The sequence below is a fragment of the Xyrauchen texanus genome, chromosome 43, assembly GCF_025860055.1.
Source record: "Xyrauchen texanus isolate HMW12.3.18 chromosome 43, RBS_HiC_50CHRs, whole genome shotgun sequence".
Classification (NCBI taxonomy): Eukaryota; Metazoa; Chordata; class Actinopteri; order Cypriniformes; family Catostomidae; genus Xyrauchen; species Xyrauchen texanus.
This window is the reverse complement of record NC_068318.1, coordinates 32,041,001-32,055,453: the sequence shown is the minus strand read 5'-3', so window position 1 is coordinate 32,055,453 and position 14,453 is coordinate 32,041,001. Positions and strand designations below refer to the sequence as shown.

The 14,453-nt window shown below is 43.2% G+C and overlaps 1 protein-coding gene across 1 annotated transcript in view; it reads right to left on the bottom strand.

Annotated features, from left to right (window-relative positions):
• Positions 1 to 14,019, bottom strand: part of LOC127635585 (melanopsin-B-like) — a 14,287-nt gene extending 268 nt beyond the window's left edge. The window contains exons 1-9 of the mRNA XM_052115720.1: positions 13,874 to 14,019; positions 6,788 to 6,921; positions 6,439 to 6,642; positions 6,153 to 6,324; positions 5,897 to 6,058; positions 4,587 to 4,694; positions 4,278 to 4,452; positions 2,019 to 2,174; positions 1 to 499 (exon numbers count right to left, since the gene is read on the bottom strand). The exon at positions 1 to 499 is cut by the window's left edge and continues 268 nt beyond it. Of these exons, the coding sequence (XP_051971680.1) occupies positions 197 to 499; positions 2,019 to 2,174; positions 4,278 to 4,452; positions 4,587 to 4,694; positions 5,897 to 6,058; positions 6,153 to 6,324; positions 6,439 to 6,642; positions 6,788 to 6,921; positions 13,874 to 14,019 (1,560 nt within the window). The 3' untranslated portion in view covers positions 1 to 196. The remainder of the gene's footprint in view (positions 500 to 2,018; positions 2,175 to 4,277; positions 4,453 to 4,586; positions 4,695 to 5,896; positions 6,059 to 6,152; positions 6,325 to 6,438; positions 6,643 to 6,787; positions 6,922 to 13,873) is intronic.
• Between the last annotated feature and the right edge of the window lie 434 nt (positions 14,020 to 14,453).

The following is a 14,453-nucleotide window of genomic DNA, read 5'->3' as shown; positions in this document are numbered from 1 at the left end:
GAAAGCACAAGACTTCTGCGGGACAGTGCATCAACGTCACATACAATTTGCCTTCTAGAATTATGATGTGAAAACCTAGAAACTCTCAACGGAAGACTCTGGTTCTCCAGTGTGTGGACTTGCCTTCAGCTCTCTGGTTCCACCTCAGGAAAGGAAACTCTCTACAGACTCCAGAAGCTCAGGGGAGCAGTTCAAGCTATTGAGGCCCAATATTGTCACCTTCTCTTGTCTGCATTGCTCTCTTCTCTGATGTGAGCCTAACAATGATTTGGGCCATGTCCGTGTCTTTGTAAAAAGCCAGACCTTTGCTTGGGAGGCTCACAGAATGGTTGTCCTCCTGTCCTATCAGGGTATCTTCCTCCTCACATTCCTCTTCCTTCTCCTGTTCCAGCTCTGGACTGTTTTTGGCCATGAGGAGAGGCATGGTTGCCATGTTGATGGACTCGGATACCAGGTCATGGCCGTAACTGCTCAAAGATCCACACTCTGTGACTGGAGGCTGTAATGGATTAAAAGTTAATGATACCACATTCAAACTAGCAAAGCAACATATTCTGTCATTCCAATTCATGTGTGATACATAAGGGACAATGTACAGTCGGCTGTTTGTTATTGCATAATAAATCATGCCGGGAAACCGATGGAGTGCGTACTCCAGGTAGGGAAGGAGGTATTGCCCCAAGTGAAGGAGGTCAAGTACCTCGGGGTCTTGTTCACGAGTGAGGGGACAATGGAGTGGGAGGTTGGCCGGAGAATCGGGGCAGCGGGGGCGGTATTGCACTCGCTCTATCTCACCGTTGTCACGAAAAGAGAGCTGAGCCGAAAGGCAAAGCTCTCGATCAACTGGTCAATTTTTGTTCCTACCCTCACCTATGGTCATGAAGGCTGGGTCATGACCGAAAGAACTAGGTCACGAGTACAAGCGACCAAAATGGGCTTCCTCAGAAGGGTGGCGGGCTTCTCCCTTAGAGATGAGGAGCTCAGTCATCCGTGAGGAGCTCGGAGTAGAGCCGCTGCTCCTTTGCGTCGAAAGGAGTCAGTTGAGGTGGTTTGGGCATCTGGTAAGGATGCCCCCTGGGCGCCTCCTAGGGAGGTGTTTCAGGCACGTCCAGCTGGGAGGAGGCCTCAGGGAAGACCCAGGACTAGGTGGAGAGATTACATCTCCAAACTGGCCTGGGAACGCCTCGGGGTCCCCCAGTCAGAGCTGGTTAATGTGGCTCGGGATAGGGAAGTTTGGGGCCCCCTGCTGGAGCAGCTGCCCCCGCGACCCGACTTCGGATAAGCGGTTGAAGATGGATGGATGGAAATCATGTCGGCTTGAGCAGGACCCTGACACAGAGCGGAGCACTCTTGTATCAACCTGAAAGGGTTTATTGTACTGTACATTATCCCGCTTATTACATGGATCCCTCGCAAATAAATAAACAACTAGGCATGAAACAATGGGTGAGTTCATAGTGGATGGAAGACATTACAAACAGCATCTCTTTTGAAGAGAATATAAGGCTTTGACTTCAAACGACTTGAGACTAAAGAAGACATTATGACGTTTCTGGAAGGGGAACATAGTGAGCAATGATGCTCCCTAGTTTTTAGGGAGCTAACATTTCAGTGCACTGGAACGATTTTTCCTTTGAGACAGCCCTAAAAATGAGCAACTCCCTGATCAAACAATGAAATCCATGTTGATTTTGCATCAGTTCTTATGAACCTGGTGGTGACGTAAATATAGTAACGGCATCGGGAGAATCTTTACAGCACACTTGACGTTATGCAGTCTTGACATAAATCCATAAACCAGAACACAGGTAAAGATCTTACAAAGGCAAACAGTCCACAGGTATATCCACAGACGATGAGACAGGCAGGGGTCAAAGTCCAGGCATTAATCCATAAATGGGTAACAGGCAAGAGTCAGGCATGTAGAAGCAGGCAGAATTGTAGACAACACTCAGTAGTGTTTGCGGGGCAAAGCAAGACTTCTCTGTCATGTCACTGGGGATATAGACATACCTTACCTTCTCTTCACTGGGGTCTTCCCCTGGTCTTCCCTTGTTTTTGGTCTTTCCCTGCTGGGAATGCTGCTTCCACCCATTATCTCTCAACAGACTGGCCGAGTGTGAGTTTCTGAGGGTCTTCTGGTCCATTGGATCTAACTGTACATCACTCCAGACCTAAAGCACATATGTATGTTATCATGTTTAGCACAAAGTAAATGATATATCTCACTTTAACCATGATGAGAAAAAGGCCTATGGTATTAAACAAGATTTGTACAATTTCTGAAAGAAATGTGATTGGTGGTTGCCCAGGCAAACCATGTGTGGGTGTTTTTGGTGGTTGCCAGGGTGTTGCTTGGTAGAAAAGTGTTCTGGGTGTTCTTTAGTGCATTGCAATGCAGTTGCAAGGGTGGTGGTTGCCAGGGTGTTGCTAAGAAGCGAAGTGTTCTGGGTGGTTTTTAATGCATTGCAATGCAGTTGCAAGGGTGGTGGTTGCCAGGGTGTTGCTAAGAAGCGAAGTGTTCTGGGTGGTTTTTAATGCATTGCAATGCAGTTGCAAGGGTGGTGGTTGCCAGGGTGTTGCTAAGAAGCGAAGTGTTCTGGGTGGTTTTTAATGCATTGCAATGCAGTTGCAAGGGTGGTGGTTGCCAGGGTGTTGCTTGGTAGCAAAGTGTTCTGGGTGGTTTTTAATGCATTGCAATGCAGTTGCAAGGGTGGTAGTTGCCAGGGTGTTGCTAAGAAGCAAAGTGTTCTGGGTGGTTTTTAATGCATTGCAATGCAGTTGCAAGGGTGGTGGTTGCCAGGGTGTTGCTAAGAAGCGAAGTGTTCTGGGTGGTTTTTAATGCATTGCAATGCAGTTGCAAGGGTGGTAGTTGCCAGGGTGTTGCTAGAAGCTGAAGTGTTCTGGGTGGTTTTTAATGCATTGCAATGCAGTTGCAAGGGTGGTAGTTGCCAGGGTGTTGCTAAGAAGCGAAGTGTTCTGGGTGGTTTTTAATGCATTGCAATGCAGTTGCAAGGGTGGTGGTTGCCAGGGTATTGCTAAGAAGCGAAGTGTTCTGGGTGGTTTTTAATGCATTGCAATGCAGTTGCAAGGGTGGTGGTTGCCAGGGTGTTGCTAAGAAGCGAAGTGTTCTGGGTGGTTTTTAATGCATTGCAATGCAGTTGCAAGGGTGGTAGTTGCCAGGGTGTTGCTAAGAAGCGAAGTGTTCTGGGTGGTTTTAATGCATTGCAATGCAGTTGCAAGGGTGGTAGTTGCCAGGGTGTTGCTAAGAAGCAAAGTGTTCTGGGTGGTTTTAATGCATTGCAATGCAGTTGCAAGGGTGGTGGTTGCCAGGGTGTTGCTAAGAAGCAAAGTGTTCTGGGTGGTTTTTAATGCATTGCAATGCAGTTGCAAGGGTGGTAGTTGCCAGGGTGTTGCTAAGAAGCAAAGTGTTCTGGGTGGTTTTTAATGCATTGCAATGCAGTTGCAAGGGTGGTAGTTGCCAGGGTGTTGCTAAGAAGCAAAGTGTTCTGGGTGGTTTTTAATGCATTGCAATGCAGTTGCAAGGGTGGTAGTTGCCAGGGTGTTGCTAAGAAGCAAAGTGTTCTGGGTGGTTTTTAATGCATTGCAATGCAGTTGCAAATGTGTTCAAAAGGTGGTTACTTACTGGCTCAAGTTAAAAGAGCCCGCTCCAAAGTTTTTTTGATTCTCTAGAAATGGCTTGGCTCTCTCATTCAATGTAAATCAATGGGATTTATTTATTTATTTGCTTGTTTTATCATCAGCCAGGCAAAAAGCATGATGAGATACATGCCCAAGTTTATTACTTAAAAGTTTGGGGGTTTTTCAGATCACTTTACTCTGAGCAATAGTCATAGTGATCAGTACCCCTGTAGACATATCTGCAGAGCCTTGTTAATAAATTCCACAGTCTAATGTATATCAACACAGTTGCAAGTTTGTCTGCATAAGGATACATTGATGGATTAAGTGTAATACATCATCTTCAAAAGGACGTATTTGCTCCCCTGTGCTTTGGCTGTCTAGTGTTGGAAGCTTCCACTCTATCCTAAAATGGCACAAGGGAGCTACTTTAAAGATTGTAGTATAACATGCACAGTAAATATTAGCATATCAGCTATAAGCAGAATTAAGGATTAAAAAGTATGATCGCATGATTAAAGTCACATGGACTTTTTGCAGAATAATGTTGTGGCATGTGGTCTTAATTACCACCATGGGCTCGAGGCCGGGTAGGACATTTACATTATTCAATCTCTTCAAAATAAAATACAAACCGTGTCACCAGTTGATATGGAGGACACACGTTGAAACTTGGCCTTGGACCCAGAGGACTGTCTGCTGAGCATGGATTCTCTGAAGGAGGACTCACTGTTCGACACAGAGATGCAGACCTTACGTGACGACTGGGCTAAAAAATGCAGACATGGCACCTTCTCAGCCAGTGTGTCTCTGTCAAATGACAGTCAAATGTTGAGAGAAGAGGGTGAATGTTCACTTAATTTACACAGCACCATACAGTATATCTTGTGACAGTATTATGTGGTTTCCAAGGAGTTTACCCTTGAACGAATGCTTGAACGAACCTGTATTTGGAGTGTATGATGGCATAGATGAAAGGATTGTAAATGGCAGATGCTTTGGCAATCACTGCAGGTACTGCCTTAGAATATGGAGAGAGAATGTGGCTGTACCTTAAAGATTAAAAAAAAAACAGCAAAGATTTTTTAAAGCATTATTTCATTTCAAGAAGTAGAACATCCCTGCTAAAAAGCAGCTGGGCATTTCAGATGTCGTTCTGGGTGCTGGTTCCCAGCATGAACATCTTTGTTTAACTCTTTTAACTAGCAAAATATCAAACAGCTTCACCAGAGAAACAAGCTGGACCAGTACCAAACCAACATAAACCAGCCTAACCAGCATGGAAATTCTGGTCTTTTCAGCAGGGATTCATTGTTGGGGATGTGGCCTGAAGGTTCACAGAACTTGGATCATGAGGGTCAAAAAGCAGTTACTGATGTCATTATTTGTGATGCCCATAAACCTTTGACAAATGGAACAACACACCACTGGAACCAAGCAGACAGCCAACTGGTTTGAGATGAAGTGTGTTTGTTACTGGTCAATAGAACATAGTATGAGTGAGATGACCCCTGCAGTGGTTGTTTACATGGCATGGCAGTGACCCAAAGGTGTTGTGGGCTGAGCAGAAAGATTCACATGCTTGATTATCCTGGACTCCAGCAGACTCCAGCAGACTGCACTCCATCGCTTCCCGTACACACTCGCAGATGTGTTTGCAACAAGCTGTCTTGCTCTTGCCCTACACACTCTATAATGCCTTTCTGATTATCCTGTTGTAATGGTCTATGCCATTAGCTAGCCCAGCTGTAACGCTCTACTCCGTTATTTGGTCATCATTTAATAAACTACTGCTGAAATGATCACTAGAAAATGCATGCAAAATGTGCACTTAGGAGTGTGTGTCTTCAGTTAATTAGATGCAGGTTTTTGCATTGAAATACTGTGCACTAAAGTGGCACAACTGTTGAGCAAATTCGCCCCTCGGTGATATTTTTCTTTGAGTTCGAAGGACTATCAACTCACATTACATTGGTTAAATACATCAAGTTGTGTTTGTCAAGAATGTGTCAAGAATGTGTAATGGCTCTTGGCCATTGATAGAAAAAAAGACCAAAAACACATCGAGGCAAGGCATGGAAGTATATGCATATGTACTGTACGAAACTTTGAATCAGCCTGTATAGTTCTATCTACAGGTCATCAGAAGCCATCTAAAGTAACTAGCCTGTGTCAATGACACTTCAAATGTATTGTTTGAAAGATAAAGAACCCAGCAGCATTAGAAACAAAAAGAGAACAAGCTGATAGATACCCTGCCCAGGCGATGAGTGTGACGCAGGCGTAAGGAGACCAGGACAGCACGAACACAATGATGACCACAAAGGCGATCTTCGCCAGCTTCCACTCTGTCTTTATGGACTGCTGTTGCATAAGAGTCGTCTTCCTCACATGGTTCCCCAGCTTCTCCACATCTCTGAACACATAGAAAGATGGCAAACCTTTCCTCAAGAGCGACAATGTACACCATGTAGACCTCATTAAAGGTACTAGTAGAGTGTGTGTTGTACCTGCTTGCATTCCGAATGGCCAAGAACATGAAGAAGTAGCAGTAGGAGATTATTCCCAGAGGGATGAAGAACACAAAGCAGCAGAGCATCAGGGTGTAGCTCTTGTTCGCTGGAGTGGAGGTTACATAGTCCCATGTGCAAGAAGTCATGAGGCCTTCAGGGATGTAGGAACCTATCCAATGAAAACAGTAAAGACTGTATCAGATGTTACCAGAAACATAAGACCATCAGAATTTGTTGTTGCATCCAAGGCTGAGGGACAGATTGAGTAAATAATGGGACTCACTCCATCCCAAAAGTGGTGCCAGACTCCAGGCCAGAGAGTAGAGCCAGACCAGGAGGATAATTAGGAGTGTCCGACGTCTGGACGTCCACCCGATGGCCTGCAGAGGCTTGGTGATCACAATGTAGCGGTCGATTGAAATCGCCAAAAGGTTAATCATGGATGTGATTCCAAACAAAGCCCCGCAGAAGGCGTACATCTTACAACCTGCAAGGTGAAGCAAAAGATACATGTCAATTGTCAAAGCCGTGTGCTTACTAGCGGTGTATCTCATCATGTGATAACATCTGTTGACCAATGCATTGAATTGAGAAAGTGTGAATGTGAAGAGGACTGGAGGAACATTACTTGCCCGTTTCACCAAACACCCATTCCTTGTACATGCAGTTGACAAAAAAGATGGGCGACTGAGTGGCGGCCATGAGGAAGTCGCTCACTGCAAGGTTCATGATGAAGTAGTTTGGCGGTGTTCGTAGCTTTTTGTTACTAAAACACAAAATACCTAAATATAATCATATAATTAGCTTTGATGTACATTAAATGTATGTCACTTTTTGCCAGACAACATTGATGCATTTCCCTCAATCCTCTAGCTAAAGTGATCATTGCTGTTGATTGTTAGCTTGCACATTTACTCCAAAAGTCTCGCAAAGTCCCTTTAAGGCAAATCCACTTGGCAGCAATTTATGTCCCCGGTCAGCTATATTATATCGGTAAAGGTTATACAAGTACTGGTGCTGCGTACTTGAATGGGGAAAGTCCAAAATCTCCAAAATTGTTTGGCAAGATTGCGTTTCAATAATGTTTAACAATAACATCCTCAATCAAATCTGACAAACTTGGTACCAATTTTCAACCTGGTCTCGTAGAGTCATGTTACTACTTCTATACTTGTGCAAAGAAAAAATATATATATATTTTACGTGTTGAAATAAACACTAAAAGGCACTAAAACAATTACTTTTACACAAATGGCCAAAATGATCACTTCATAAACACTTTTCGCTCCATTCCTTACACAACGATTTCACATCAAAACACTGTTACTACACCACAAACGGAGTGGTGGTGGTGTAGTGGTCTAAGCACATAACTGGTAATCTGGTAATCAGGAGGTTGCTGGTTTGATCCACACAGCCACCACCATTGTGTCCTTGAGCAAGGCACTTAACTCCAGGTTGTTCCGGGGGGATTGTCCCTGTAATAAGGGCTCTGTAAGTCGCTTTGGATAAAAGCGTCTGCCAAATGCATAAATGTAAATGTAAATTTTAATATTTGCATTACATAACCAACTTGCGCAGTAGCTTAGCTAATAGAGGGTTGCACTCGTGATGCACTGTGGTAAGAGTCCTGAAGAACACTCGAGCCCAGAGTGTCACAGAAGCACCACAAAATGAAGAGGATGCATTAGCAATTTCGTTTATTTCCTCATTTATGCTTTTATGACAGTACAAGTTAAGTTTGGGAGGTAGGTTTCACTGATTTAAAACTCAAAATAGCATTAACCTTAAAAACCTTATCTGTTTGGGAGAACATTTAGCTCACTTTTTGTACAACACAGTGGAAACTGAAAACTGCTCCAGTACATTTTTTTTATTTTTTATTTTTTTTTCACATATGAAAAATGTCTGTCTCCTCCTTACACCGTCTCTGGAAACAATGCTCTTTACCTCCTTTAATTCTGTACAAGGAGTCAGATAGAATTTATCCAATGTCAATCTTTTTTGTTACATATCATTTTATTCAAAATACAGACACAGTTCACGCAGTTTCTTCAGATTGAAACCTCACCTTGCATCACCTGCTGACACGCCTCAGCTCCATTCATCAGTCATTAGCAGGGCTGGACTGGTAATCTGGCATACCGGGCATTGTCCCAGTGGGCCGACGCACTTTGGGGCTGATCATGGGTGAAATGGGCCGAATGGGCCGCGATAAGCTAAAATGAGCTGCCACGTTATGCAGAACACACACACACACACACACACACACACACACACACACACACACACACACACACACACTTTTGGGCTAGTTGCTATTTAAAATCCCAGGCCGATTTCTCTTCCCAGTCCAGCCCTGGTCATTAGCCACCCGAGACCCTCCACAACAAACCACAGGAGACATACCAGCACTTCTCAGAACAACCACATGCTTTCCCTTCAGCTGGTAGACAACCTCCAAAGCCACACAATAGTTTATTTATGAAAATGGGTCGAAGTTTAAGCAATTCTCAGCCAGGAGGAAAATCCACACATGTTCTCTAGAGTCTATTAATGCTGCAGTAAACTGGCTTCTGATTAAAACCAGTCATTAGGGAATGCTGGCCATATTCTGGGATGGAGCTGGATTATGATTTAGTGTTGCACATATGCAACAACATTACTATGCAGACATACAGTATGAAATAAAACTAGAGTTTCACATTTTCTGAAGAAAATGCAAGTGGTGCTTACTTTATGCAAAACTCTTGCTAGGCATTGCTTTGTGGTTGCTAATCTGTTCTGAGTGCTTTAGTGCATTGCTACAGAGTTGTTAGCGTGTTCTGTGTGGTTGCAAGGTGTTGCTTACTGGCCCAAATCAATACAGACCGCCCCTATGACATTCTGGGTAAGGTTGCACCAGCCTTCCATAAATGCATTAATTGGGACGTCAAGTTCACACTAAGGGCTCATAATTGATTCAGGAACTGTATCTAAAATTAATCAGGGACTGTCGTTAAATACTCATGCAACATACATTTTATTTAATCCAATCAAGTCAGCCTTTTTACTAACAACCATTACTCCTTATTTATTTGCAAATATTTAGTATATATGTAGGGTTACGTTTCAACTAAGTTTAATGGTGCGCTCAAATATTTAGTTGTGCGTAAGTTGTTACTTAAGCCACTATTCTACCATCAGGCCCAACAGTTTTGAGTTACGGTAAACTGGGGGCAGTGGTGGCTCAGTGGTTGAGGCTCAGGGTTACTGACCAGAAGGTTGGGGGTTCAAGCCCCAGCACCACCAAGATGCCACTGTTGAGCAAGGCACTTAACTCCCTGTAATAAGTGCACTGTAAGTCGCTTTGGATAAAAGCGTCTGCCAAATGCATAAATGTAAACGTAACAGTAAGTAATGGTTCCAGTTGCATGGTTCAATTACAAACCACTCCTTACACGCAATTCTCATCATGGATAGCAAGCCATGCTCAGAACAGAGAACACCTTTACTGACATGCAGGGATGGTTTATGACTTGCAAAGGCCCCAGGACAATTATCTCCAAGGGCCCCCCTCCATAGGTTGTTAGAAAATAGATCATTTATTTGCACTGTCGGTAATCCATCTCTGCATCGTGACTGATGATTGGTCACTTGTCCAGCCAATCCTGATCTCCACAGTGGAAAAAGAAATCATAATTATGCCAATGAGTCCGGATCGGTACATCAGAAGCTTTCTAGCCAATGGTGAAAAATCACTTTAAGTGTCCGTTTACACTAACACTAGGTTAAGTTGTAACTTGCAACTGATAATGCAAGTCTATGGGATTTTTCACTAATCTTTTGTTCGCTAAGTGAAAATCCACAAGTCCGATCGTTTAGAAAAATAATAGCAAACTTTCTCTCAACAATGACCATAGCACAAACCATAACGTAAATGCATGAGCACATGTAGTATTTTCTAAAACCCCAAAAGCACTGTTAATAGAGATGACTGCTAGAGTAAATCAGAAACTGTTCCACAGAGGTTGGCGCATTGATTCCCGTTATGTGTAGTGGACCTGGAAAATTATACTGGCATTAAGTGGCATTGTCCCTCTCTCTCTCTCTCTCTCGCTCTCTCTCTCTCGCCAACAATCACTGAGTTTATTTTTGGCACATTCTAAACATGTACCATTGTCACCCATGACCCTTGACCCCTAAACTCTCAAACCCCACAGGGTTGCATGTGCATCTAATTAATTACGGTCAAAAAACATTTTGGTTTGTTTACAATCAATGTGACATGTTACATAATTGTGTGTGGTTTCATTTTATTTACATTATGCAATCACATCATTAGGAGGCTATAGCAGACAGCAGTTTCTAGAAGTGCATCTTTGTATTGAGTGTTTATATGTAGTTTCAATGCAGTCATCCAGAATGGTAGAACTGTGTCACGCTATGCTATGCATGATTTATCTTTGGGAAAATGTGGCTTATATGAAGCTGCTCCGTTGGGGTTGATGATTGAACTACTTTCCAAACAAACCTATTGTATGGCTTTAGGCTTTTGGAATTTAGGGCTCAAGTCATATGGACTACTTTCTTTTCTTTTAAGATAGCCAATAGCCTTTAGATTACATCACAGCCATGAACCATGATTTGCTTCTTGCTTTTGCAAGTCAGACATGGGTGGTATTGGGTGAGGGACATAGCACCTGGATGGGAGACCTCCTGGGAAGTAAGGTTGGGGAGTCCAGCAGGGGGTGTTCACCCAGCGGACTGCGAAGGTCCTAATGCCACAGTATAGCGATGGAGACACTATACTGTAAAAAGGCACTGTCCTTCGGATGAGATGTTAAACCATGGTCCTGACTCTCTGTGGTCATTAAAAATCCCAGGACATTTCTCGAAAAGAGTAGGGGGTGTAACCCCGGTGTCCTGGCCAAATTCCCCCCATTGGCCCTTCTCAATCATGGCTTCCTAATACTCCCCATCCATTAATTGGCTCTATCACTCTACACTCTCCTCTCCACCAACAGCTGGTGTGTGGTGAGTGTACTGATGCACTATGGTGCCGTCCCACCATCCAGGTGGATTCTGTACACTGGTGGTGGTTGGGAGAAACCCCCCACTCCGTAAAGTACTTTGAGTGTAGTGTCAGAAAAGCGCTATATAAATGTAACATCCATTCAAAAAGGATGTTATTACCATTAGATCTTATCTATGACAGAGCAAGTCATGCTCAATTGAGCACCTTCATGACTTTGTCCTTGCAGTCTTGATACCTGGCTAACAAGACTGAAACAGACACCAAGTCCTGCTGCTCGCAAAGTGTCAACAAATGAGTCTATGATTAAGCAAAAGTTGCAGTCCATTAATGGAGCGAACTGTCCCTCTAAGCTAAGACCAAAATAAGACTGCCAGTATAACCATGTCAAGACTGGTAGAGTTCAAAAACATTGCAGTTTAAGTCATTAAAGAAAATTACATCAAATCAGCTGTGATATGATCAGACACATGGTTTAAGATGAATCATACCACAGGTTTGTTGGATGCTTGATTCTGATTGGTTGACATGTTCTAAGGTGTGCAATTATTTTCCAGTAAACGCACGGCTATATAGTAGTTCCAGGTCTCCACATCACTTCACCAAATGACTTCAGTTACAACAAAAGAAAGACATTGGCTATATACATTGGATAAAAATGACAATGTCTATAATATCCTAAATGTTTTTCAATTTCAGTTGGAAAGTGCTCTTGCACTACCTCACCCCCCTCTCTCTCTCTCTCTCTCTCTCTCTCCCCTCCCTCTCTCTCCCCCCCTTAACATGAGATTAAGTCCGTAACATGTCAACGCGAATATGTCAAACGGGAGACCACGTGATCTCTGCTCTCTCGTGAAGCCAAACGGTAGCATTGGACTATAGTTAAAAAGCACTTAACATTGATCTTTTTTCCAACCAAAAGCAATCGTGTCACTTTAGAAGACATTAATTTAACCACGGGAGTCATATCGATGATGTGTATGCTGACTATCTGTGATTTTTGGAGCTTCAAAAGTCTGATCTCCATCCACTTGCATTATAAGGAACTTCTGAGCTGCGACATTTTTCTATTTTTCTTCAAATGTGTTCTGGTGAAGAAAGCAAGTCAAACACACCTGTGATATCATGAGGGTGAGTAAGTAATGAGAGAATTTTCATTTTTGGGTGAACTATCCCTTTAATAAAACAGTTGTGTAGCTACGGGACAGCTATAGACAAGAATAACAACACTGAGAAGTATAATAAAACTCACATCTTGGTGATTTTGAAGCAATGTTTCTGCTATCGAGAGCCGCAAACACAGGTATCTCTCAAATTTTTTTGTCTTCCTGTCTCTTGATTTCACTCATGCGCATACACACACGGATGCACTACCTTGCAACTCCATTAAGAGCTCCAGTAAAGCAGTGATATCCTCGCAAGTCTCCGTTGCTAGTTCTGAAGTGACGTTTTGGAACGTGGGCTGGGGCTGTATCAAAACAACACGCTCAATCCGTGGCGGAAGAAAGTAGTTGCACTCACAAGAATATTTTAGGGACGAAAACCAGAAAATGTCTTGCAGTAAAACCCTGAACGACGTCCTAAGGTGTGGTCTCCGTGGTATGATCGTAATAATTGACTCTGGTCATTGAATTATTGAAAAGTAATTTGCACCCGAGGTGTAACGGCCACTCTGCTGCGTGGCACGGCTGCATTACAACCTCGGAGGGTGCATTATTTTTCAATAATTCAATGGTTCGTTGTCAATTATTCCTTACTTAAGACAAATAAATAGTGGTCACATGAGTGAACACACTTCACTATCTTAAAATACATTTGTGGAGTATGACAAATGGAGAGCAAATTGAGACTTGCTGAAGTCCCTTGCCTTTCCTGAGACTCTAGTAATCTCACGTGTGTCCTCTTGAGTTTTAGAAGAGATCAACAACGTCACAAAGCCTGCTCACATTTGCCAAGATCCCAAAGTCTGCCATTAAAATGAACTCAAACATTTCTCATCAAGACCAAATGATCTGAGCTATCCACATTCATTTTTAAACTGACTCATTTGGGTCTACTTTTATTTCTCCTAAGGACTTTTAAAAGAAACATCTAAGACAAAGTTGATACTTCAATCAAACTTAAGACAACATTAAGTCTCCTGAGCAATTAAAGGGCAACTTTTGAGCAATAAAACAATCCTCTGGGAACTCAATGGTTAAGATAAGATCTAGAGAACTTTCTGTGACAGGGCGGAGGGCGGGGCCGGGTCGTGATCCTACACACCCGGTCCCGTATTGGGCTAATCAAGCCTTCGAGAGGGATAAAGGTCGACTGCAGAGGATCGTGTGGGAGAGAGAGATCGTTTACGGACATGTCCGTCATGTGTGTGAGTTTGTCTTTTGTTTGAGTTTAAAATTAAACAATTATTTGTATCGTAAAGCCAGTTCTCGCCGCCTCCTTTCCGTTGATCCCTTTACACTTTCATCCATCCATCCATCCATCGTCAACCGCTTATCCTGTGTACAGGGTCGCGGGGGGCTGGAGCCTATCCCAGCTAACATTGGGCGAAAGGCGGGGGACACCCTGGACAGGTCGCCAGTCCATCGCAGCCCTTTACACTTTCATTCTCTATAAATGTGTCGGCCGTGAACATACACAACTAAATATGAATATTTAAAACTGGATTGAGAAAACCAAGTATTAGTAAGAAATCCCAACCTACCTGAAGAAGGCGTACATGACCAGTATGTTTCCAATGACCCCTACAGCCCCAATGACTGCCACAAAAAATGCCACTATATAGTGTACATGATCTTGAACGTCCACTTTCATGAAGAAGCCACGATTGATCTCCATTTGTTCCTCCATACCTGTGAAAATGACATAGGAAAGGTTAGTATCCTGGGGTTTACAAACACACCATCTAACTTCCAATCTCCACTTGAAATTATGAAGAGAATAGACCACCAGTCGCACTGACTGCCATCTTGATACCAGCCATAAAACCACCTTTTAATTTAGTGATTTATGAACTGGTCGCGGAGAACTTCCTCAAATCCTCATCTCACATGTGAACATAAAAATACATTCTTAGTTGTGTCGGCTGTACCAAAGGTTTGGGTTTGAGCCCTTATGTGTTGCACAACTGTCAGAGGGCTGCGGCGCATGTCATGCGAGAGGCTTGAGGGAAATAAGAACATGCTCTATTTGCTCTCTTGCCCGCTCCTGTACAGCCTGGTGCTACGCCATCCAACAAATTCCCCCAAGCTCTGGCAATATGGACAAATGACAAAGCAAAAACA